The 23,787-nt window shown below is 44.3% G+C and overlaps 1 protein-coding gene across 4 annotated transcripts in view; it reads left to right on the forward strand.

Moving 5' to 3' along the window:
• tp73 (tumor protein p73) overlaps positions 1 to 23,787 on the forward strand; it is a 39,135-nt gene that overhangs the window by 5,909 nt on the left and 9,439 nt on the right. For 2 of the 4 annotated variants that reach the window (XM_064297815.1, XM_064297814.1), the window contains exons 2-4: positions 3,138 to 3,233; positions 4,147 to 4,285; positions 10,659 to 10,904. In XM_064297815.1, coding sequence (XP_064153885.1) covers positions 3,175 to 3,233; positions 4,147 to 4,285; positions 10,659 to 10,904 — 444 coding nt within the window. In that variant the 5' untranslated portion in view covers positions 3,138 to 3,174. Of the gene's footprint in view, positions 1 to 3,137; positions 3,234 to 4,146; positions 4,286 to 6,222; positions 6,427 to 9,262; positions 9,668 to 10,658; positions 10,905 to 23,787 lie in introns of those variants that run through there. The other 2 variants (XM_064297816.1, XM_064297817.1) reach the window with 2 other exon arrangements.

Raw genomic sequence — 23,787 nt, forward strand, 5'->3', positions numbered from 1 at the left:
GTGCACTCTATTATGGCTGTACAGTGCTTATGCACATCGATTATCATACATCTTAGTTATCGTTGTTTCCAAGCATTTTACTTGTCCAGTTAACACCATGGATGCAGAGGCATATTTTTAAAAATAATAATTCTCTACCTTTAAAAAATATTCATATTTTCAAGTGGTTGTGTTTGTTTGCCCAGCATTGTTTAAGTAATTTGTGCGTTCTGTGTTCGCAAATCAAAAGAAGAAGCAGGGTATCTAAAATAAATTCAGCTTGAGTTTAGTGCAGTAAGTCCCCTCCTGTGGCAGCTCAGCAATGCACCTGTAAGTGAATTAATTTGAGTGGGGAATGTTTTTATTAAGGACAGAAGTCCCATGCCAAGTCAACAGAGGTAATAGGAGCAGTGTGTGTGTGTTGTGTCAGGAGGAGTTAACTAGCAGTCTAGCAGCCTTCTATTCAAGTCTTACCATCCCTTGACACAGTTTTGCTGCAATTATGATGCCTGTTCCACTGTAACCCACAAATTGCATGTCTTTTGATGGTGACACTCCATATCTGTTTGATCAGGAGGTTTGAGTGATGTAACTTTTTTATTCCTCACTTGCAGATGCAGATTAAATTACAGATGCCCAATGACTGTTTAAATGTAGACATACAGTGGCTCTGTAGCTTCAGCCTGGAATTTCAGCCTGTCCTTTGCTTTACATGCACATTTCTGATGTGCTGTTCTGCTGCATTTGGTGGTCTCTGAACGTGAACCAGAAACAGACATACATTGCGGTTCTTCATTTGTTTATACTCTGACCAGGTTTTGGAGAGTGCGCAAAAGAGTTTAACCCTTCAGGCGAGGAAAGAACACACAGCTCTTATTGTGTCTTGCTAAAAATGTACTTAGCTGTGATTTCGATGCTTGAGTAATATTTTGATTTTGCGCGGTATTACAGCCAGTCACAAGCACTTTCATAGAAAATGAAGTGCTATGCTGTAAGCCCTTTCTGGTTCAGGTGAAACGGTGGTGAAAATTTGTGCACAGGCACGTGCGTGCTATCTCTGACTCATGGCCAATAAAAGATTGCTTCCTAGGAGACATTCCAATATCACAGTACCTGTTTTGTAGATAGCGTTCCTGGTATTGTCTTTTTATTTTAGCTCTAAATTAACTGACATGGTAACATCAGTGCAAATAGAGTATGAGAGTCTGTCGACGTCAGACAGAGTGTAGAGCGCTCTAGCAGGCAGATGGTGTAACCCAGAGAGGGCATGGAAGCAGGGGATCTCTTATTTAAAGAATACTCCCGCTATCTCTTATTTAAAGAATACTCCCGCTATCAGCTCTGTGGGTATATTGGTTTGCTCTTATCCGAGACTCAAATGTAAAATTGGGAATCGTCAGACTTTGTCCTCCTTCCAGGACATCCTCTGACTCCTGTTCGTTCCAGTATGGATTAATCATATCATATTTGGTGTCTGTTGAAATAACATTGATTGTAGTTGTCTTGTTGCTGTTGTTACATCTTTATTCTTAGAAAACAATTCTAGTTCTGTTCTCCTTTCTGTTGTGTGTTGAAATTCAGTTTCAGTGCTCCATACCTCTGTGGCAATACTGTGAAAAATGAAAATATTATGAAAAATGTCTTGTTCACTGAATTCAGATTGAATTCAGAGTATATTGTAATCTTTCCGCTGACCAGCATTGCACAGTTTAGACTGAAACTTAGCTGCACAAAAGGGGCCTCTGTGTGTGCACTCTGTTATGGCTGTACAGTGCTTATGCGCATCGATTATCATACATCTTAGTTATCGTTGTTTCCGTTGTTCTCCTTTCTGTTGTGTGTTGAAATTCAGTTTCAGTGCTCCATTTCCTCTGTGGCAATACTGTGGCATCATTATGAAAAATGTCTTGTTCACTGAATTCAGATTGAATTCAGAGTATATTGTAATCTTTCCACTGACCAGCATTACACAGTTTAGACTGAAACTTAGCAGCACAAAAGGGGCCTCTGTGTGTGCACTGTATTATGGCTGTACAGTGCTTATGCGCATCGATTATCATACATCTGTTGTTACATCTTTATTCTTAGAAAACAATTTTAGTTCTGTTCTCCTTTCTGTTGTGTGTTGAAATTCAGTTTCAGTGCTCCATACAATAATGATTAATATGTCTGGAGAAGTGCATGAAATTGATTTGGATGTAAAGCTGACAATGAACAATTAAATAGGCTACTCTATTGGCTAAATATTGTTGCTTAACTCTTGTTAATTTATTAACATTTCTTTTTTTACTTAAGATGTAAATATGATGACACCCTGTTAGGGTGTCTTTTAATTGATCACATGGGGGTGAGGGCTCATAGCTCCTGACAACTGCTGATTGCAACTTAATTAATTTCCATCTTGAGCAACAACCACAAGAGGGAGCCCTTGCAATTAAAAGATACGCCAAGGGCACGACCGCACCGATACAAACCCTGAGCCTGAATAAATGTTTTTAAACTGAAGAAGAAAGTGCTGCATTGATCAGACGCAAAACGCAAAGGTCAAACGAGAGGTCAGAAGATGCATCGATCGGAGTGTAGTCCCATTTCTGTTTTCCCCGTATTAGCTTGGCGGTTATGTAAGTGCAGCGCGTCCATATATACAGCAGCGAATCGGAACGAGCCGATACAGACAGCCGATGTGTGTTGGAGTCAGAGCTGCTGCGCCTTCCTGTAGCCTCATCTTGGCCTCCAGCAGCCGTCCCTCCGGGGAGAGGAGCCGGCTTCCTCCGAAGGTGTGAAGGTTGGGAAGGAAGTCCGGCTCACCGTGGCACGGCACTGCTCCCGGCGGGTCACGGCCGGGCAGGCCTGGGCATGCCGGGCCTGGCAGCGCTGCAAATGTGCCCTGAGAGATGCCCCAAGGGGCAGGGGTGGGCATCACACTGACTTGTGGGGGGGGAGGGAAGGGGAGGGGAGGGGAGGGGAGGGGGGTGGGAGGGGGGGGGTTAGTGCACAAAGAACCTGCTGAACATCAGCTCGTTTCCTCTCCAGTGTGTTGTGATGTTTAATGTTCTCAGCTCAGAAATGGTCTTGCAGCTGACATGTTTGCCTCCGTTAGGAGCCCCTGTCCTGTCAGGTGGAGCGCAGGGCAGTGATGCTGTTCCTCTCTCCCGCAGAGTGATCTGCCCGTCGGTGGATTGCCCGTTGGCCAAGATGTCCCAGCCCTCTGCTGCTGACGAGGGGACCACCTTCGAGCACTTGTGGAGCACCCTGTGAGTCCGTGCTCTCCATAGGCTCACCCCAGCCCCCACCCTCTACAAAACACACACACACACATGCTCACACGTGCACACACACCTACAGTTTGAGCACGTCGAAGACCAGGCTTCTGTCATTATACTTGCAGAAGCTGGAGAGACTGAAGCAGTCTTTTTTTTGCCCGTCTTCACATTGCCTGGAGCAATCTTATGAACACAGGTCTCTTAACGTTGTGTTTTATGGCTTTAATTGGTTGGTGCGACCCAAATGCATCTTATATATCCATTAAAGGATTTGAACCTGCAGGTGCCTTGCCTGCTTTATCCAGAGAGATCTGCCTCTCAGCTTTGCCTTTTTTGGTGCATGTAATATTCTGCTGTCATCATCCAGCTTTTTGTGTCCATTGGCTCTAATGTGACTGAAACGTTGCACAGTGAACCTCATACTGCGACGGTCTGAGTCTGGGTATGATCAAATAGCCCTGAATGCAGTGTCAGGGATTGCAGCAGTCATACTCATACCTGTGCCGTACCACAAAGACTTCAACTTCTTTGTGTTCTCTCCCAGTGTTTGAAATATGTATGTTCTGTATGTTCTATATGTTCTGTCCATGAGAATATGCGTAGATTCAATGGGTGGAATTTTGTGTTTTTTGATTAGTTTATGTTAGTAATGTGTTTTATTTTCTTCAAAAAAGCAGCTTTATTCAAGCAGGAAGAGTAGAGAGTCACAAATAGAAAAGGTATCACAGTGCAGAGAGTGTCACCTAGGAATCGAATCCCCAAGCACGGGGGGTGGGTTGGGGGGGGGTTATCCGTACATGGATTTGTAAGTCAGTGGCCCTGCGGGCTGTGCCGTGATGTCACCGGTGTGCGAGGGTGGGTAAGACTCTCAGGCGGTCTCACGCGCGCGCTTTGTTCCTCGCAGGGAGCCCGACAGCACTTACTATGAGCTCCCGCCGGGCGGTCACCGCGGCGACAGCGAAGCGTCCTCCAGCCTGCCCTCTGACCGCGCCGAGGTGTGCATGGACGTCTTCCACATGCGCGACATGAACGAGTCCGTCATGGTGAGCGAACGCGGCGTCAAACTGTCTGTCAAACCCCATCGTGCTAACTGTTATGTCTGTATTATAGCTGTGTTACGTCGTTTAAAAAAACCCTGAGAAGTACAGCTAACGGTAATCACACTCAGTTATGGGAGATGATGGTATAATTATCAGGCCAATGTGGGGGAAGCAGCTCTGTTTTAAAAATGGCGTCATTCAGCATTGACCCAGCATTCAAAGGTTCCCGGTCATCGCCAGTGCTGCGTAGGGGCCGACCCGGCACGTGGGGCAGTGTCACAGAGGAGGCTGGCGACGGCTTTCTGCGGCCTGACGAGTCTGGCTTTGTCTGCCCTCTTCCCTCCCGCTCTGCGGAGATTCCCTCCTCTCTTCCCTCCTCTTTTCCCTCCTCTTTTCCCTCTCCTCCGGCGCTGTGCCCTCCCTGTGTGCTGCTGGGCGTGCGGCGGTCGGGGGATTAGGGGGGCAGGATAACAGCTTAATTAGAGACCAAGCCACGCTGGAAACCCGAGACGCGCTGCTCTCCCATCTGTGGAGCGGCGAGCTCGGCCGAGAGCCTGTCGCACGCGGCACCATGGAGGAGGTGTGGAGCGAGTGTGTGTGAATGTACCGCACCGACCCGTAGCCTGGGGAAGTGTGTGTGTGTGTGTGTGTGTGTGTGTGAGCGGGTGTGAGCGTGTGTGTGTGAATGTACCGCACGGACCCGTAGCCTGGGGAAGTGTGTGTCTGTGTGTGTGTGTGTGTGTGTGTGAGCGTGTGTGTGTGTGTGTGTGAATGTACCGCACGGACCCGTAGCCTGGGGAAGTGTGTGTGTGTGTCTGTCTGTCTGTGTGTGTGTGAGTGTTTGTGTGTGAGCGTGTGTGAGTGTGTGTGTGTGTGAGTGTGTGTCTGTCTGTCTGTCTGTGTGTGAGTGTTTGTGTGTTTGTGTGTGAGCGTGTGTGTGTGTGTTTGTGTGTGAGTGTGTGTCTGTCTGTCTGTCTGTGTGTGAGTGTTTGTGTGTTTGTGTGTGAGTGTGTGTGTGTGTGTGTGTGAGCGGGTGTGAGCGTGTGTGTATGAATGTACCGCACGGACCCGTTGCCTGGGGAAGTGTGTGTGTGTCTGTCTGTCTGTGTGTGAGTGTTTGTGTGTGAGCGTGTGTGTTTGTGTGTTTGTGTGTGTGTGTGTGTCTGTGTGTGAGCGTGTGTGTGTGTGTGCTTGTGTGCGCGTGTTTGTGTGTGAGTGTGTGTCTGTCTGTCTGTGTGTGAGTGTTTGTGTGTTTGTGTATGAGTGTGTGTGTGTGTGTGTGCACGTGAGAGAGTTTGTGAGAGATAGAGAGATGGGGGAGAGAGCCATCGAGAGTTAGAGATCAATAACAGGTGTTTTTGTGGTAGCGCTATTTGTTTATTGGAATCAATAATGGACTTGTGCTTGAAACTGGAAATAACTATTCAGAGAGTATCAGTGTCCATGCCAGGTGTGCAAATAGCGAGCAACTTTTTCAGTTCAAAATGTGATATCTATCTGATCGTTCTGAAATTATGGAAAATATCACCCCATAGATATGCCGTATGTCGAACATGTTATACATCTGTATGTCTGACATGGCATCTTTCCGTCGGTGCATTCTCATGCAGTAGAAAATATACAGCAAAGTCATAGATTAATAACACACTGCACTGTGTGAGCAATAGAACAGCATAAATACAGAATGATGGAGAAATTAGTATTTGGTTTGTACGGCTTAAACTTCAACCTTTGAAGAAAATATTGTCTCCCCCTTCTTTCCGCGAGATTGGTACAGTCCAATACGTTGATGGGCAAGTCTGGGCCTGCCTGGCGGGTTAATGAATAGTCATGAGGAAAAAAAGGGGGATGTTCCAGATTTGTTGTTGGATGCGATCTAGTTGAGAGGGCCAAGGGGAGATGGGGAAAGTTGAAAGAGTGACTGAACACTCCGCATCCCTCCCGGTTCTGATCCGCGCTCGTCCTGCCTCTCCGGTCCTCGCCTCCGGAGGTCCGGCTCTCCGCGGGCTCTGGCCGCTGTGCGCGGCGCCTGTGTCTCCACACAGCCTGTATGACCGGCCGGGCGGGAGACCTGCTCCTCATACCCGCTCCGTGGGGACATTAAGATGTTGCACATTAGTGACCCGACGCAGCAGTACAGAACGGTAGGTGGCCGGGGGCTCCCTCTCGAAAACATCTGAACCGTGCTCTTTATGAAAAAAATTAAATATATACGTGCGTTTGCCAGTGGATGATATCATGGGGCCATACATTCAGTTCGGTTGCAGTATCGGTACTGTTGACTTGTGCAGCATGTATGGTGATGTATGTGACTACGGATATAGAATGGTGCTGCTCATTTGCTCTGTGTAGATCTTGAGCCGGGGGATAGTTTTTGGTCATATTTTTTCAGCAGAGGATCTTTTCATGGGCTACTTTTTTTTTATTTAAAAATTTAATGCCAAATTTGTTTGAGAGGTTTTGTGAGCTGTGTCTGTTCTGAATCGATCTCTGTTTGATCACTGCTATGTCTAAGAAATGGTTTGATGTACTGAAATATCCCGCATGACTGTTTGCTGTCTACATTATACCTGTGGTTGCAAGGTTGCAATGAACTCTTTCAGTCTTAGAGGATGTAATTTCTGTGTGTAACAGCAGAGGGCAGACTTTGAATATATTGCCGCTTACACCCTTGATTATTTTCCCACAACTACAAACTCGGTGGTATTTGCTGGTAAACACAATGAAAAGGATTATTGAAATTGCAATATTTAAATGCTCTGGACTTCAGGTGCATCCAGATTTGACCTGATTTTATTGTGGTAAAATAATTTTTAAAAATTAGCAATGCTGCTGTTGTGCTGAGGTCAGAACACAGTGTCATCATGCCACCCATAGTATGGAATTTCCAAATGCCTGTGGCTTCAGTAAATTTTTTTACCCATAGATGAATAAATGCTATAGACAGCGAGTATCGTTCTGAAGCAGATGGCTTGAAACTGAGGCAGAAGACCCTGAAATGTGCTTGTGCTCATACTGGAGGAGTCATGATGCTGGTTAAACCCAATGTGAATATTTTGTGGAGGTGTTTGGCCAGGGAGAGCATTGGTCCTCGGTCCTACTCATTATGGGTATGGTCAGAAGCTAATGGCTTGTGATTGGAGATGCACTGAGCGACAGCAATATTTATTATTGTTATTATTACTATTATTATTATTATTATTATTATTATTATTTATTTTATTTTATTTATTTATTTATTTTTTTTTCTGGTTGTGTTTGGACTTGCCGCTCCGCCCACCTCGACTCAGTGACGTTCAGGTAGAGTACACCAAGGTGTGTGCTTTGCTCTCAGGCTGAGTTTCTCACATTAAGTCATTCTTTCTGTGGAACTACACTGGCATCATTTTCCTCCCCCTGTGGAAATTCCCCAAACAAAAATTCCCCTTAAATTGGGTTTAGGATCATCTCTGATTACCCAATATTTTTTTTGTTACTGAGAAGGAATGGGTTGGGGGTTTTTTCAGAATTAAATGAGCTTGCAGCGATCATTTTGGAATTAAATTGAAGCCACCACTGTTTTATCATCTGATATGTTTGTGATTTGTGCTTGAATTGTCTGACGAAACTGTACCCCAGCTCACTGAAAACTATACGATTACCAGTACATATCATTCTACGATGCATTCTAATATGTAAATGTACTGAATATTTAACAGGACGTGTGGATTCATTAGAGAAAAAGCACACCCATGTCCTTTATTAGCGCTGTATGCTTTCACGAACACTGAGTCACAAATGTCAGCGCATTTAATAAAATGGTGTAGAATTAGCTAGATGCTAGCACTCTGTGCCTGGGAACAGTGACTGTTATACAGTATGTGCATACCATGTGATTTGGACTGCAGCAGCATGTGATTAAGATAAACATCACAACAGGAACATCACTGAACAACTGTAATCACTCTCATTTATTCAATATATTATTCAATAAATTAACTTTACACCATTGACTCCTTTTCCCTCCCGACCACTACCTTCCCAGGGCCTCACCGATAGTGTGCTTCTCGTGTGTTTATTTGTGAAAGTTTCATGCGGCACCACTGATTCAGCTGGGTCACCTGCAGATACGGTCCACGGAGAGAGAGAAAGAGAGACAGAGAGTGACAGAGGGCGCTGCTTTGCTCTTTGTAGTACCGCCGTTATCAGGGTGAAGCGCATTGGACACAGTCAAAGGGCCAGATGGGAACTCCAAGGTTATACATTCCTGTTTACACAGATTTTACAACTCCCTTTCCTTCTGCCAAACACTGTGAATCTGCTCAGCCCAGTCCATTCAATATGCTAACTCAACGCTAACAGAGCTTATATGTTATACTGTGTCCAAACGGGATCAACGCACCCTATCAGGGCAGAATTATAATAGTTTACAATAGTTAAACATTTTGCTGTGTAATGTCAGTCCTTTTTTGGTCTGCCATTTGGAATGATTTACATCCAGGATCAGCAGAGCTGTGCACTGATGTACAGAAACAATATTTGCTGAAGATCTGTGTTACCAGACTCTTGTGATCTATAGCGGAGCCATAAATCAATGATCCCTGACCAGAATATTCTCGCAGTGCACCCTTTGACTCTTGGGCAGCCATGAACATAGTGATGTCGGGCTATAGATTTTGCGGATCTGTTTAAGATCCGAGTGTTTTTAGATAGTTTTTTTTTTTTTTTCCAGATGAAACACGGCAAGAAGGCCCTCTTAAATGATTTGTGGGTGCATTTCCCCAGGCTTTCCCCCCCCGACTTCAGAGTTTGTTATGCTCTGAAGTATGAATAGTGCTCGACCCTCTAATGAGTGTCAAACTGTCCGTGTTTGGAAGCTCTCTCTCTCTGACCGGGTGACCTTTGATCTCACGCCTCTCATTCTTTTTCGCTGTTGTTTTTTTCTTCCCCCCCAAAGCCTGACAGCCAGTGTTTACCCAGCTCAGGCCCTCGGAAGGGTGCACTCCTGTGTGGACCTGCGCGTACCTGCCTGCACCGGTGTTGTCGTCTGGGTTGGGGCACGCCATAATTAGAACAACATGCTTCTTTTCTTTTTTTTTCTTTCTTTTTTTTTTTGGGTTGTTTCTCCCCTCCACGCCATGCTCCCCTCAGTCTTTCTACCTGTCTGGCTGCCCAACCTCAACCGGGAGATTTCGATTTTGCTCAAAATCAACCTTTTTTTTTGTTTGTTGTTTGAAGGAGGTGCAGAGCACATGAGCGGAGTGTGCTATAGCCCCTCCTCTGGCTGGTCTGGGGTGCGTGCTACCTGGCGCTTCAGTTTACTGCCGTCTCTTAGCCTCATTAGCCTCGTTTTTTCCTGAGAGAAAAGCACAGCGGGCTGGGACCATGTATTACGTGAAGAAGAAGGTAATGTTTTGAATGGCTGTTTTCCAGTGAGTTTTGTCACTGGTTCTGTGCTGCGAGGTACAGGCTGCGCATTCGTACACTGCATGATGAGAAGAGGTCTTCCAGTTCACTGCAGGGCACGTGGATATTAGTCTTGTTTGGATTTCGTAACGACTATTCTTCAATAATATTTCAGCCATGCCTTTCTGTATCATTTACAACTGCACTGTACCATGCACTGTTGCATATATACAGTATGTGTGTGTGTGTGTGTGTGATACTAGAAACTAGTTTTTGTTCAAAAGAATGTAATTTATATGATGCACAGGGCTTGTGTGTATAATTGCTCATGTGAAGTTTTCTGTGACATAGGCCCTTTCCAGCAGGTTCAAGCATTCCTCAGCAACCTTTCTGTCAACCTTTCTGTGATTTTTTTTGTTGCACTGTTTGTCTGTGTGTCATACAGACAGGTGTTCTGATATCCTTACTTAATGGTGATCTAAATTAGTGTCCAGAAACTCGGTGTATGGTGGTGACCTGGTTGTTTAGGACTCCTCCACTAAGATTAAAAGCAGTGGCTTAATGTGCATGGTTAGATCTTACAATTCGTAAATGACATGTATTATTTTTTGTTGCATACAGTGTCTTCGTGTTCATTCTGTGAGCACAAAATACATTTTTGTATGGCACAAATCTGCCCAACCATGCTTGCGTGGGGACTATTAGGAATTAGGACTGGGTTTGTAAGGGGTATTAAAGACAAGTGCTTTAGCCTGGAAACTGAGAGGGAGGAGTGGGATCGGTGATATAAGGGAATGGCAATTAGGAGATGTACAGATTACGGTTATGTTTTACAACCCGGTGTGCCTGAGGGACGGGGTTCCTACACCTTTAAAAGCAGGCCGGGTGTAACCGGAGCCTCACGAGCTGAGAGGGTGTCTTCCAGTTGCCTTACCTGTGCCTTCCCTCCTTCTTTCCTTCCCCCCTCCTCCTCCCCTCTCCTCCTCTCCAGTCCCAGTACAGCCTCCTGAGCAGCAGCATGGATCAGACCCTGGCCGGCCGCGCTCCCTCCACCAGCCCCTACAGCTCCGAGCACGCCTCCGCCGTGCCCACGCCGTCGCCCTACTCGCAGCCCAACTCCACCTTCGACGCCATGTCCCCCGCGCCCGCCATCCCCTCCAACACCGACTACCCCGGGCCCCACAACTTCGAGGTCACCTTCCAGCAGTCCAGCACCGCCAAGTCCGCCACCTGGACGGTGAGCTTACGGCTCCGTGAGGCGTCTCCCTCTCTCTCTCTCTCTCTCTCTCTCTCTCTCTCTGTCTCTCTCTCCGTCTCTCTCTCTCTCTCTCTCTCTCTCTCTGTCTCTCTGTCTCTCTCTGTCTCTCTCCGTCTCTCTGTCTTTCGCTCACTCTCTCTCTGTCTCTCTGTCTCTCTCCGTCTCTCTGTCTTTCGCTCACTCACTCTCTGTCTCTCTCTCTGTCTCTCTGTCTTTTGCTCACTCTCTCTCTCTCTCTCTCTCTCTCTCTCTTGCTCTTCCTCTCTCACTGTCACTCAAAAGTGTTTTTTGGACTTGTGCGAAGTGTTTCCTTTTTTTGTCGTCGTCATTTATTTATATATTTATTGGAGAGTTCTGCCCGTTGTATGTGGTGGTGGTGGCGTGTGTGTGGGTGTGTGTGTTTGTGTGTGGCCCAGGTGTTAGAACTGGGGGGGAGGACGTGGGTGCGATAGGACTTGGTCCTTCTTTGCTCTGGTTTTTACGTTATTGTAACAAAATGTTTCATTAAAGAACAAAGTCACAGTCTCTTGCTCTCCCCTTGGTACCACCAGAGGAGGGGAAAGTACATTTTATCTGCATTGTTTTTTAAAGCTTATTAATCTCATCTGCTCTCAGGGATAGATTCAGTGGGGATTTCTGTATCTCACAGATTTAGGAGGCACGTAGCGAGGTTCGGACCTCTCTCTGAGTGTGAACCCTCACTCCTCTCCCCCAGACTGCCATAAATACGCACGCTGAGGTTTCTGTAAGGATGTGGGAAGGTGAGTGAGGGAGACGGAGCTGTAGGACAGTGTGCAGTGTTCTCCCACGCTGTTTGGCTAGAGCTGTATGGTTCCCGATCTGCAGCACGTGTTTGAAATCACCTGCTTCTCACTTCCTCGAACATGTTTGAACTCTTTGCCAGTTTTTTTTTGTGATAAACTTTTTATTGTTTTGTTAAATTTGAATTTGTCGGTTTGATGTCTTTGCACCGTTCTGACTTTCATTCATTTGGGAAATGAGAGCAGTAAGTTATTTCAGGGATTTTATTTCCCCATCCAAGTCAGTATTATGCAAATGCGCAGGTAGTGATAAATACTGATTTACCGTAGTCCAGTAGCACTGACGCATTGTAAACTATTCTGATGTATCTGTGCGTGAGTAACGTGTGTGATCAGTGTTGTGCACAACGTCCCCAGTGTCACATGTGCTGCCGGGGTGTAGGGGGACAACCTGTGCCTGCATGGAACTAAAAGGCATGAGGCTAAAAGACTGCACCTGACATAGGACAGGATAGAGGATATAGCACAGTTACCTGACATAGGACAGGATAGAGGATATAGCACAGTTACCTGACATAGGACAGGATGGAGGATATAGCACAGTTACCTGACATAGGACAGGATAGAGGATATAGCACAGTTACCTGGGGACAGCAGAGGTGCACAGTAACCCCTCATCAGGGAAACAGACCCTGAACATCAGCAGAGGGCTTCACATAATTAGTAATCATATGGCACGGTAGATAATGTATATACTTAGGGGGAAAGCTGCCATGAAACAACTAAAACTGTAATCAGCAGAGATTAAAGCGGTCATGGCCTCGTTCTCTTCTGCTGCCTTCTGACTGTTTCAGCACCATTCAGAGGCTGAAGCTCTGCTGTGTGCTATTTAGAAATTAACTGCGATAAAATAAATAAAAATAAACACCAAAAAAAAAATTTCTTTTTTCAACAAATGCGAGTCGAGAGAGATGATGGAGGCGTTTATCTTCTGTATGCATAATTAAGGTTTTTCAAAGGCATGAGAGATGTGGACTGAGGATCAGTCTGAACAAGCATAGCGAAGTTGAAGAGAGCTATTAGATGCTTTTTGGAAAAGCTGCACCATGTTTCTTCTCCTTTGGGAAAGACAATATGTTTGTATTGCCTCTCAGCTGATGCGCCTTATAAAAGCATTCCTCGGCAGCTAAATACATGCTTTTCAGAGTGTCAGGTGAAGGATGGTTTTAAAGAACTGGAATTAAAGGAATTCTAGTGGAGTCTGGGGCCTTATCTGGCTTAATATCAGATTACCTAGATTGACGAGGCTTTTGAAGTAAACGCTACTCTTGCAATTCAATCTTTCTTCCCTTTGATGCAGAAAGTAAACAAGGAATAAACATTTAGCGCACAGCGCATATTTAAAGAACACAAAACACATTTATTTTTTTAAAAACGTAATGCCGTGTGAAAGCTTGTCGAGCCGTTGGTGAGAGTTTGAAGGTTAGACGGTCTGGAGGCGAGGACAGCGGCGTTTAGCTCGGTCTTAGCGCTGTCAGGCCCGTCGAGAGCGTGCGGCCCCCAAACCGACACGGGGCTGACCTCGTGAAACCGGAGCCCGGTGCTCCCTGTTTTGGGTCTTTTACTCCTGTTTGTTTAATCAATTCAAGCGTGAGTCTCATTCACAACTCGGAGGTGCTGTAAAGTGACACCGTGCCGCCAAAGTGAGCACTCTGACCCTCTCCCATTCCCCCCCCCCCCGCCCCCCCCGAGCTGTCACCCCTGGCGCCTCGCGTCCCAACACTTTGTCACACGGGCCGGCCCAGCCAGACACTGCTGCCCCTTTCCCTTTCATTCCCCGGTTCTCATTGGGTCGCCCTCTGTTCACGACAATACCTGCCACGGCGAGGAGGCGAGAATGACGGCACTTTGGGCGGCTGCGTTTTCTCAATTTGCTTTGCCTGTGAAATAGTGTCCCGCTCTCTGCCGAGGGGGAGCGAGTGTGATTCTCTTCTGTGTTCTTTTTTTACGCTGCTATTGGATCCTTTATCCTTTTACCTCAAGCAGGGGGCTCTCTTTTGGTGAGCGTGAATACAGACCACCTGGAAAGGTTAAGACTAGGTATTGCCTTCAACAAAACGAGAAAAATACGAACCCTTTTATTAACATCATGTAAATAAATGAGAAATCTTTAAACAGCACCATCTAGTGACTTGAGACAGAAAGCTCAAGAGGACACTAATTGGTAATTGAATATTCACTAATTTTGTGTCTTCATGGGCACATTCTGAAATTCTGATCAGGAGCATAAAAATACATGTTTCCCCACCCACAGAACAGCAATGAGTTATGAATGTGTGACAGTCTTTGACCACTGCCATGTGTAGTAATATATTCTACTACCTGAGACACATGGCTCAAACTCAGTACGAGAGATACGTTTTATTATTTTTGATCATGTGTTGACCTGGCTAACACGGGACAGCTAGTTGCCTCAGGACAGTGGGCTTTCTTTGAATTGGCAACTCTCTGCATGAACGGGGGAAATCTGGTCATTTTGGTGTTTTGGTTGGCAGGCTCCTTGGAGTATTGAGTCATCTACCTAGACTGGGCCAGTGGCTGTTCTAGACTCCCGTGAGCTGTACTGGATGATTCTGTGAGGTGAATTCTGCTGTGGCTGGCTCTTCTGGTTCTTGATACACAGACAGGAGTATACAGTAAAGTGTAATGTATATAGCTGTATATATTGTAATGTATATAGCTATAGAATAGGCTATAGCTGTTAATTATACTGTATGTGCACCACAGAAGTAGCTTTGTCTGTGACTGTGTAATTCAAAAAATGCACTGAAATTCCTAAAAAGGCATGACTTTGAGTGAAGGCTAGCGTTCCCAGAGAAGGGTGATGCAGGATGTCAGCAAGAACTCTAAATCAATACTTTTCACTGCTTATGAACACCTGATGTTAACCCTTTCATGCATCAATTATTACAAAACAGAGCAATCATTTTTCACTTTTTGAAAATGTGTTGCCTTCATGAAAACATATGCCACACATGCAGATTATAACTCTTAATGCATGATGTCCACTAGAGATGGATGGACAGAAGGTTTTTCATACACCGTATAATAACTAAAGTAAATTTTTTGTTTAAAACATAACTTGTAGTGCTCCTTGCATCTTCCCTAGCAAGAATATATATTTTTTAAAACTGCGGAATAGGTATTTTCACAGGTAGACCAGAGGTACTTTTGAGTGTTTCCGCCTCCACCCACCATTTTTACCATCAAGGTATGAAAACTAGAAAAGCCAATCAAATGTAATAATGTGGATCACATCCAAATTTAGTCAGAGACCCAAGGAATCTGCCATCATGCAGTTTGGAGATCGGAAATGTTTTTGTCTTTTAAAGTCTATTATTAATAGATAATAACAGACTTTGAAAGCCCTGTCCACTGTAGTGGATACCATGCATGAAAGGGTTAAATGGTTTTTTTTTTCAGGTTAATTTTACTAGCCTTTGCGTTATGTTACTAATGTTACTAATTGTACTAAAAAGAAAAAATATTAAGCCTTTAAATATTTAGCTTTACAGATGGTGAGCAGCAGTACTGAAGATAAAAGTAGACTACTACAACAAATGTGGTTCTTATCTGATTGCTTGAACCGGTGAGCGAATGACAAAATAAAGGGCACCATTTGTTTCAACAAAATTTTACTGTTACCTTTCCCCCTTATAGTGAGCGCATGCACTACAGAGGTTCATTTTTTCTTTCTCCTTGTTTGAGTTTGTGACTGAGGAGGTTTGCGCAGGGAAGGCCGGTCTTTGAAATGCTGATGCACTGTCTTATGAAAGATAAAATCCTCTCGCGTTTAAAGTAGTCCTGTGCGTCTGCTGTCTCGAACAATTAAACGCTCCTCATTGCGATCTGAAGGTGGTAGTTATACAGATTGAGAACTGAGTTCAGTTTCACAGTCTAAACTGTCATTAGATAGCTTTGCCGCGTTGCGTTGCAAAATCTGGCAAAAAAAGGCGATCCTATAAACAAAAGATTGCATGAGAATGCTAATTCAGACCCTTGGAAATCCCTCTGTGTAATGCATGTTCCCACAAGACATGAGAGATGGAATGGCAAAGTGGATTCACATGTAAAGGAATAAACAGTATGAATATGTGCCGTATATCATGGGTGTCTAACAGAAGCCTTAAGTTAAAAAATTGTGACCCTTTATCATAATCAGTTGCTGTATTGAATGGAGATTTGATTTCTGTAGCCATTTAAATGTTTTTGTTTTAAGGTTGTGCCCCATTGGTTTAATTTATGACCTATTCTGTTGGACCTGGGTGACCTTTTTGTTTTCAGAACCAATTTAATGCATCCATGCTATGTGCAACCATGTCCAATTTACCCAGCCTCAGCCAGAAAACTAAAATGATTTCTATCCAAGAAAGGCTCTCTACATGATAAATAAAGCAAGTTGACTCTTAATGTTTCTGTACATAGTGTGTACAGTACAGGGTTTCCCTGTGAAAATGTCACTGACTAGGCCTGACTGCTGTGTCACTGGCAGCTTTTCCAAATAGATCCTGCAGTGTACAGGTAGGAATTTGGAACAATGTGAATCCCTCCTTAGATCGGTTAAGTTGGGAAAACTGTCAGAAAGGGGAGAAGAAAAATGGCTGGAACTGGGGCTCTTGGGAGTTGCAGTTTTGCGAGCGAGCGAGCGAGTGTGTGGGGCTGCCCTCGGTGAACATTTTCCCTGGAAAACAAGAAGATTAGGGTAGAGCTGCAATTCGAAATTATAGCGTTAGAGCTAATTCAGGGGATTCCCAGCCCGCATCAGCAGATGTTTACACCTCCAACCCCTGCTTATTAAATGAATGCAGTCTGTGAATGCCTGTGGAGTCTCCGGGATTACTGTGCAAAGAATGAGTCACACAGGGGCTGGCTTTAGGGGTTAAAGAATGGCTGTGTGCAGGTTTGTGTAGCCACAGGCAGTAACATATGACATTGGGGTATATTGAAGCGTAATGAGGTTGTTCTCTTGGGTGCTACGTACTTTGGATTGTACGCATCTTAAGTCTGAGTAATCAGAACAAAAAATGTCTGTTTGCCACAAGTGCTTCATTGTCTGTTGCAGCAAAATTTACATTGATATTCCTTTATATTTTCAAATAAGTATCCACTTTGCCTCTTGCATACATTAGGCTGTATGTGGCTATATACTGTATATGAGGCTGTATATGGATACAGTAGATTTCTGTGGCCTTGATGTGTCTTATGAATGAGATGCAGAGATGAATGAGTTTCGTTCTCAAAGTAGCCTTCCCATATGTACGGTTAAATGCCGAAAGACAGTGACTCCATTTTTGTTTTTTTGCCTCTGTTCTCCAGCATATTGGATTTGAAATAAAACGATGAATATGATGTTAAAGTTGCACACTGTCAGGTTTAATTTAAGGGTATGCACATCTGTATCAGGTGAACCTTGTAGGATGTACAGCTGTTTTTATACATAGTCAACCCCATTAGGGGACCAAAAGTAATTTTACGAATGAACTAAATCTAAATTAACTAAAACTAAATAAAATGAAGTCATCATATTTAGTACTTGATTACAAATCTTTTGCATTTGATGACTGCCTGAAGTCTGCGAACCATAGATCTTACCAGACAGTGGGTCTTCCCTGGTGATGCTCTGCCAGGCCTGTACTGCTGCCATCTTTAGTTAATGTTTGTTTCGGGGGCTTTTTGCCTTCAGTCTTGTTTTCAGCAAGTGAAATTCATATTCACTTGGATTCAGGACAGAAGATGGCCGTCAAGAACATTGCCCTTTTTGACCCTGAAAAACTATTTTAGCAGTATGTTTGGGGTCATTGTCCTGCTGCAAGGTGAAGTGCTGTCCATTGAGTTTTGAGGCATTTGTTTGGATCAGAGCAGATAAGATGTTTCTGTACACTTACACAGAATTCATCTTGCTCCTGATGACATCATCAGTGAAGACAAATGAGCCAGCCATACACGCCCAAGCCATCACACTACCTCCACCATGTTTCACAGATGAGGGGGGGGGGTGCTTTGAGTCATGGGCAGTTGCTTTCTTTCTCCACTTTTTCTTCTTTCCATCACTTTGGTGCAGGTTAACACTTGTCTCATCTGTCCATAAGGCTTTGTTTCAGAAACTCTAGGCTTGTAAGTTGTTTGCATCTCGTGGTGAACCCTTTTTGGTTATGGTGGTGTGGTCTTTTCTTTATGGATCCTGGAGAGTGTTTTTCAGCTGTTTGACAGTTTAAAAGGGGGTTTTCTCAATTGAAAATAGTCTTTGGTCATCCACTGCAGTGGTCTTCTGTGGTCTACCAGGTTTTTTGCTATTGGTGAGCTCACCAGTGCATTATTGCTTGCACCAGTGCAAATTCCACACCTAGAATCAACTCTGGACCTTTCGTTAGCTTTGTTGTGCATGAACTAATGATGCGAAGACATACAGCTGACCAAGAAACAGCCTAGCAGGCAATACGCCCTTGACTATTGCTACACTGAAATGGAATGTATAAGATGGGCTGTAATTCTTGCAGACATAACCCGAAATGGATGTAAATATTAAATTCCTAACAATATTTAACAGTAAAATTCAATCTGCACTTTAACCCTAATCCTAACCCTAACCCTAACCTCATATTCATTGTTTTATTTCAAATCCAATGTCACTGTCCCAATACTTTTGAATTTTACTATATCTATATATATGCATATATTGATATAATTCCCCCCTCCCTCAGTAGTCAAGAGCATTTTTATTATCAGGACTGAGAGAAAGGAGTGTTATAAGAGATGTAAATTAAATGTAACACCCTGAAATCCTCCAGTCAGGCCCCTCTCTACATGGGTTTGTGGGGTTTTGTGATTGTGCGTTCGGGACAGGCGAGACGAGGCACGCCGTGGACCCAGGCGTGTTCGGAGCTGCACTTTCCATCCATTACCCTCTGCAGTGGGGGGGGGGAGGGGGGGGGAGGCAGGTCCCAACACGCCCTCATCCCCGCGCATCCTGGCCCCAGGTCCTGCCGTGAGCCGAATCCCAGCAAACACTCAATAATGAGCATTTTCACACAGTCGCTTCAATAAACACCGCCCCGTGTAACCGTGCCGCTCTTCATAGACCAAGATCTGTGCATGAGATCTGTGTACAAGATCCGCGTATGATTTATCAGGTGAATCTGATATTTTTTTATTTTTTTGTCATTTTTCCGTTAATTATCCGATCCAACCCATTTACAGCATGGGGTGATCCAATATTCATCTAAAAATGGCGAGATATCATGGTTAAATGTTAGTATTGATCCGTTATTACTGACATGTGTCTGAGTGTGCAGGCTAACTGAAATATTGTTTAGTATTTCAGTTTTGTGCTCATCAGATGAGTAATTTTTCGGATTAACGTAGCGTCAAACATGGCCAAATATCAGGCAGATAGGAAATTCTGCTACAATTGCAGCTGTTCAGCAGGGCTTTTAAAGTCCAGACTGAGTGCTGAGTCAGTTTAGACACACCCACTCACACCTCATGCTTTGTGAGATCAGGTATTGTGAAATAATTCATTTTCAGCAAACTATTAGCTTTTATTTCTCCTAAAAATTATCTCAGTTGGGAAGTTAACATTTCGTATTCAAGCTTTTTGCAATATTAAGTCTATGCTACTCTATTTCACATTTTGTTAAGCTTTTGTTAGTGTAATTGTTTTTGTTTTTTTTAAATGGATTTTTCCAGGTGTATTCCTGCCTTTCCCATAATGGGATGTGGTCTAGACATGCTTTTACCTGCCCTGTGAACACTGCCTCAGATTTAGTGATCTTTGACCACAGACTTGTTTGAAAATGAGTAATGCCTTGTTCTGGAACGGAAAGCCAAACCTGGAATTTTGGGATGGGAGGATGTCTGAAGACTTCAACAGGTGAATTGAAACTAGGAGGGGTCCAGGATGTCAAAGGGTTTGGACCGCATAGCAAGGTTGGGAGAGAATGAGATGACTCCAAAGTGTATTGTGACCACAGCCCGTCTGCATGTTGTGTTCGGCAAAAGTAAGATTTTGAAGCCAGACGAAAATCTGCAAAAATAATACTGTGCAGTGAAGGGCAGAAAGATGTCATCCATGTATGAAGCATGTCACATAAGTCCAGGTGTCAGAAAGTAAAAGTCCTGCCATGAGATTCATCATTAACTCAGCTGGCTGATTTCACTAATTAGTTCTACCTCCTGGCTAAATAATCGTGCTAATTAGCAAATCGTGGTTACTGGAACAAAGTACTGGGGAGGACTTTTACCTTCGTCATCCTTGATTTTTCACCTCTGATGAAGAGAGATTAATACAATAAATCTTTTTAGACGCGGCAAATGGAGACGCAACACAATTTGATTTTGATTTTTTTTTATTTTAAAAATCTGTGTGACATTTTTCGTCAGTTTTCTCAGGAGAACAGGGCCGGTTTGAATAAGATATAAAAGTAGGTGGAAATGAGTTAACAGCCCTTTGAGTGTGTGAGGCCAGGCCGGACGTCCTGTCGGGGGGCGTGACCTGCTAATGCCCTAGTTCCCTGTGCAGTGGGGCGCTCTGTCATCAAAAACTGAATCCACTGGTAGCAGTGACCGGCCACCCCTCTGGGAGAGAGAGTGTAACCGCATCTGCATTGCCTGGTGCTTCCTGCAGTGTTTTCTGCTTGACTGGGCCCCTGAATTAAATTGAAAATTTATATTCAATTAAAATAGAAAATTTAAATTCAATTAAAATAGAAAATTTAAATTCAATTAAAATTGAAAATTTTAATTGCAGGCATTTAGCAGATGTATCTTATCCAGAGCGACTTACACAACTTAATTTTAATCTAACTGCACCAGCTGCACAACTAGTGCAGTCCTCTGCCTGTGCAGCTATGCTGGTGAACTGCAGACAGAGAAGAGCCATCCCATAATGCATTTGCTAGCATCCTCCAATAGATGGACAACGGACGTGGTGATGTAATGGGCCCAAAAATGCAGTTAGCATATCTCAGATTGAGTAAATGGGGTGTAAGAAGGTTTAAAAAAAAATGCAGTTTAGTTTATAGACGAGAATAGACAAAGTGACTAGAATAGAAGGGAGAAAGGACTTGTTCCCATCCCTAAATTATTTTATTTTTGTCATTTTATCAGTAGATAGGCAGTAGATAAAGGACCTGGTTTGCTGATATTGATGTAACTGTAATGTTTGTAGATCAGTGCATCAGTAACGCAGTGATAAAAGGTCTTACAGTAACTGTATTTTATTTCTCAAGAATGCCAGATATACTAGAGGTTTGTACACACTGAAAAGGGTATAATACGAGTGATTCTTCAAGTAGCAACTGACCCTGGATCGTACCCCATGAATGCTGACGGGCCTCTTGTCATTGGCACTGATGACATACAAACCAACTTAATATAATGGTGAAATATAAAGTGTTTTCTTAACATAACCACAAAGCTATAATACCTGAGAGGAAAAGGGAATGAATTGGTATTTTAAAAGGTCACAATGTAAAGTTGATTGTGAGAAGAAGAAGGAAAAAAAAGTGATTTCATGTAAATTCTGCTCATTGAAAGAAAAATGAGTTTTCTCCTCAGATATGATGAAGTGATAATGTGTGGTGAAGTGGTGACATCGTAAGGGTGTAATTAAACAGGCTATTGCAGAGCTTGTCCTGTGTTAACATATTTGGGCAGTTAACTGTATTTGTGGTCTGCAAGCTGCAGCTTGTCTGGAGGGATGACAGACACATTATTATCACTCAGCCTCTTCCAGCAGGCCCAAACCTGTACCGAGCTACTGAGCTACAGCAGGAGCACCCCCATACCCCCCCCCCACACACACACACACACACATCTGTTACTATACCCCTTCCGTCGCTTCTCTCCTCCACACTCCTGTATATCTGTCTGGCCTCTGTCATTCTCTCCCATCACCTGTCTCTGCAATTCCTCCTTCTATCCCTCTATCTCGATAGTCATTCCTAATTCTCTCCCTCGTTCTTTCTCTTCCCCTCCTATTCTGTTGACTTCCCCCTTTTCTTTTCTCTGCCAATCGACTGTCCCCCTCCGTTTTCTCACTCTCTCTCTCTCTTTCTCTCTCTCTGATACCGGGATGGGTTTGCAGGAGTCAGTTTTATAGAGGTGAAATAAACAGAATAAGTAAAAGAAGATGAGCATAATCTCGGATGGGCAGGTCCAGACAGTTCCCAGAATTCAGCTGCGCTGATGTGATTTATTTCTCTCATGCTTTGACAAGTACGATCCATTTTGCATATTGCCTTGCTCGCTTTCGTGACCCCGAAATAACATGCACTGTTTAAATAAACGTAACGAAGAAAAAAGCATTACGGCCGTACATAAACGGCATTTAACTCGGATAATTGTGAATTAATTATTCCCTCAGTAATGTTGTGCGTGGGACTGCCCCTCTATTTCACGTGTTTGGTCTTGATTTCATAATGGCCTTCCTTAGTTTGTGGTATTTGTGCTATGCTCATTTAATTCAAGTTGAAGCGTTATGTGAACACTAAATTTATGTTTATCCTTCTGCTAAATTAAACTTGAGTGGATTAGAGGCTCAACTGTATCTAACAGAAGTGTACGTGTGTCTGCGTGCATGTGTGTGCACATGTGGGTTTGTGAATGCGCATGCTTATGTGTGTGTGTGTGCGCCTGTGTGCATGTGTATGTGTGTGTATGGATGTGTGTGTGTGTGTGTGCTTGTACATGTGTGTGTGTTTGTGTGTGTGAGTTTGTGCATGTGCATGCATGTGTGTATGTATGTACATGCATGTGTGTGTGTGTGTGTGTGTGTGTGTGAGAGAGAGAAAGCAGACAGTGGGATGGCTGGACATTAACGGTCTCGGTCCCTGTCCCATGGCAGTCCTGTGAGAAAGTGCGCTCTGTACACAGGCTCGGCGTTACGCGGCTCTGAGCTGTCGGGGCATGCAGGCGGCGGTAATGACTGATTTTATACCCAAATGTATTAGTGTGCTTCAGCGCCTTTTCCCTCTGCCCCGGGGCGGCAGTTTGACTGTGAGAGCTTTGTCCATGTCACAACATGGAGCATGGTGTGATATTCTCCCAGTGATCAACCCCCCCCTTCAACCCCAACTTTCCCTTCCCCCGCACGGGCGTGTCCCCATCTGTCCAGGAATGTTGACTCAAAGGGGGTCCGACGAGAGGGAAGATAAAGGCCTTTCACACCTGGGAGAGACAGGTTTCCACATTGTGTCACTCCTGAATATACCTGAATATATATGCTAATGGTGTGTTCACACCAAACGCGAAGCGAATCTTCGCTCAAGTTCAAAATTTTCAACTTGCGCAGACGCGTGTTCGCGTCTATTTGTGTCGCCCGGCGCGAATTCGCGTTTGGTGTGAACACACCATAATGGTGTAAGGTATTGCATTGGTGTTGCGTAGCCTGCAAGCATGCAGGATACTAGGATGTAAAATAGTGATTCTTTCAGTCACCAGTGTATTACTTGACAATAATGAATAAGTCTGCACTATTATTACAGACTGTCCAATGTGGGCGCATGGAAACTCATTGATTCAAATCAAATCACTTTGAACGTGTCCGTACAAATCATCTCCTTTCTCTAAATGTTGCTTTTTAATCCCCTCTGCTGAATTTTTGGGATTTCTTTATAGTATGAGGGCTTGTCCCAGCATGTAGCATTAGGGAGGACACCTCTCCCCCTCTTCCTGTCTCTCAGAAGCACCTGAAGCTCGCACACAGCAGGATGGGTGCCAGCCAAAATGATGGCCTCTCACCTGGGTGCACCTGGGTGCTTCTTCACCCAAGAGACACAAAGATGTCCTCTTAACTGCATACACCCTGAAATGAGACTTTGCTGTACTACATTTTCTTTGTCCTGTAAACATTGCCACATTGCTAAATGCTTGGCCAAGTGCACGTCATATTTACCTATAGTTGTCTGTGCTTGGGGGCGGGGCTCTGTGCGATTGGATAAGGATCCGTGTTGGAGGGAGAGGGTTTTACTGGGCAGGATGTATACTCTGGCTTGTCTTTCAACAGCGACTCCTCTCGTGGATTTGCCTGTGGCACCGGTGCA

Source organism: Anguilla rostrata, chromosome 11 (genome assembly GCF_018555375.3).
Source record: "Anguilla rostrata isolate EN2019 chromosome 11, ASM1855537v3, whole genome shotgun sequence".
Lineage (NCBI taxonomy): Eukaryota > Metazoa > Chordata > Actinopteri > Anguilliformes > Anguillidae > Anguilla > Anguilla rostrata.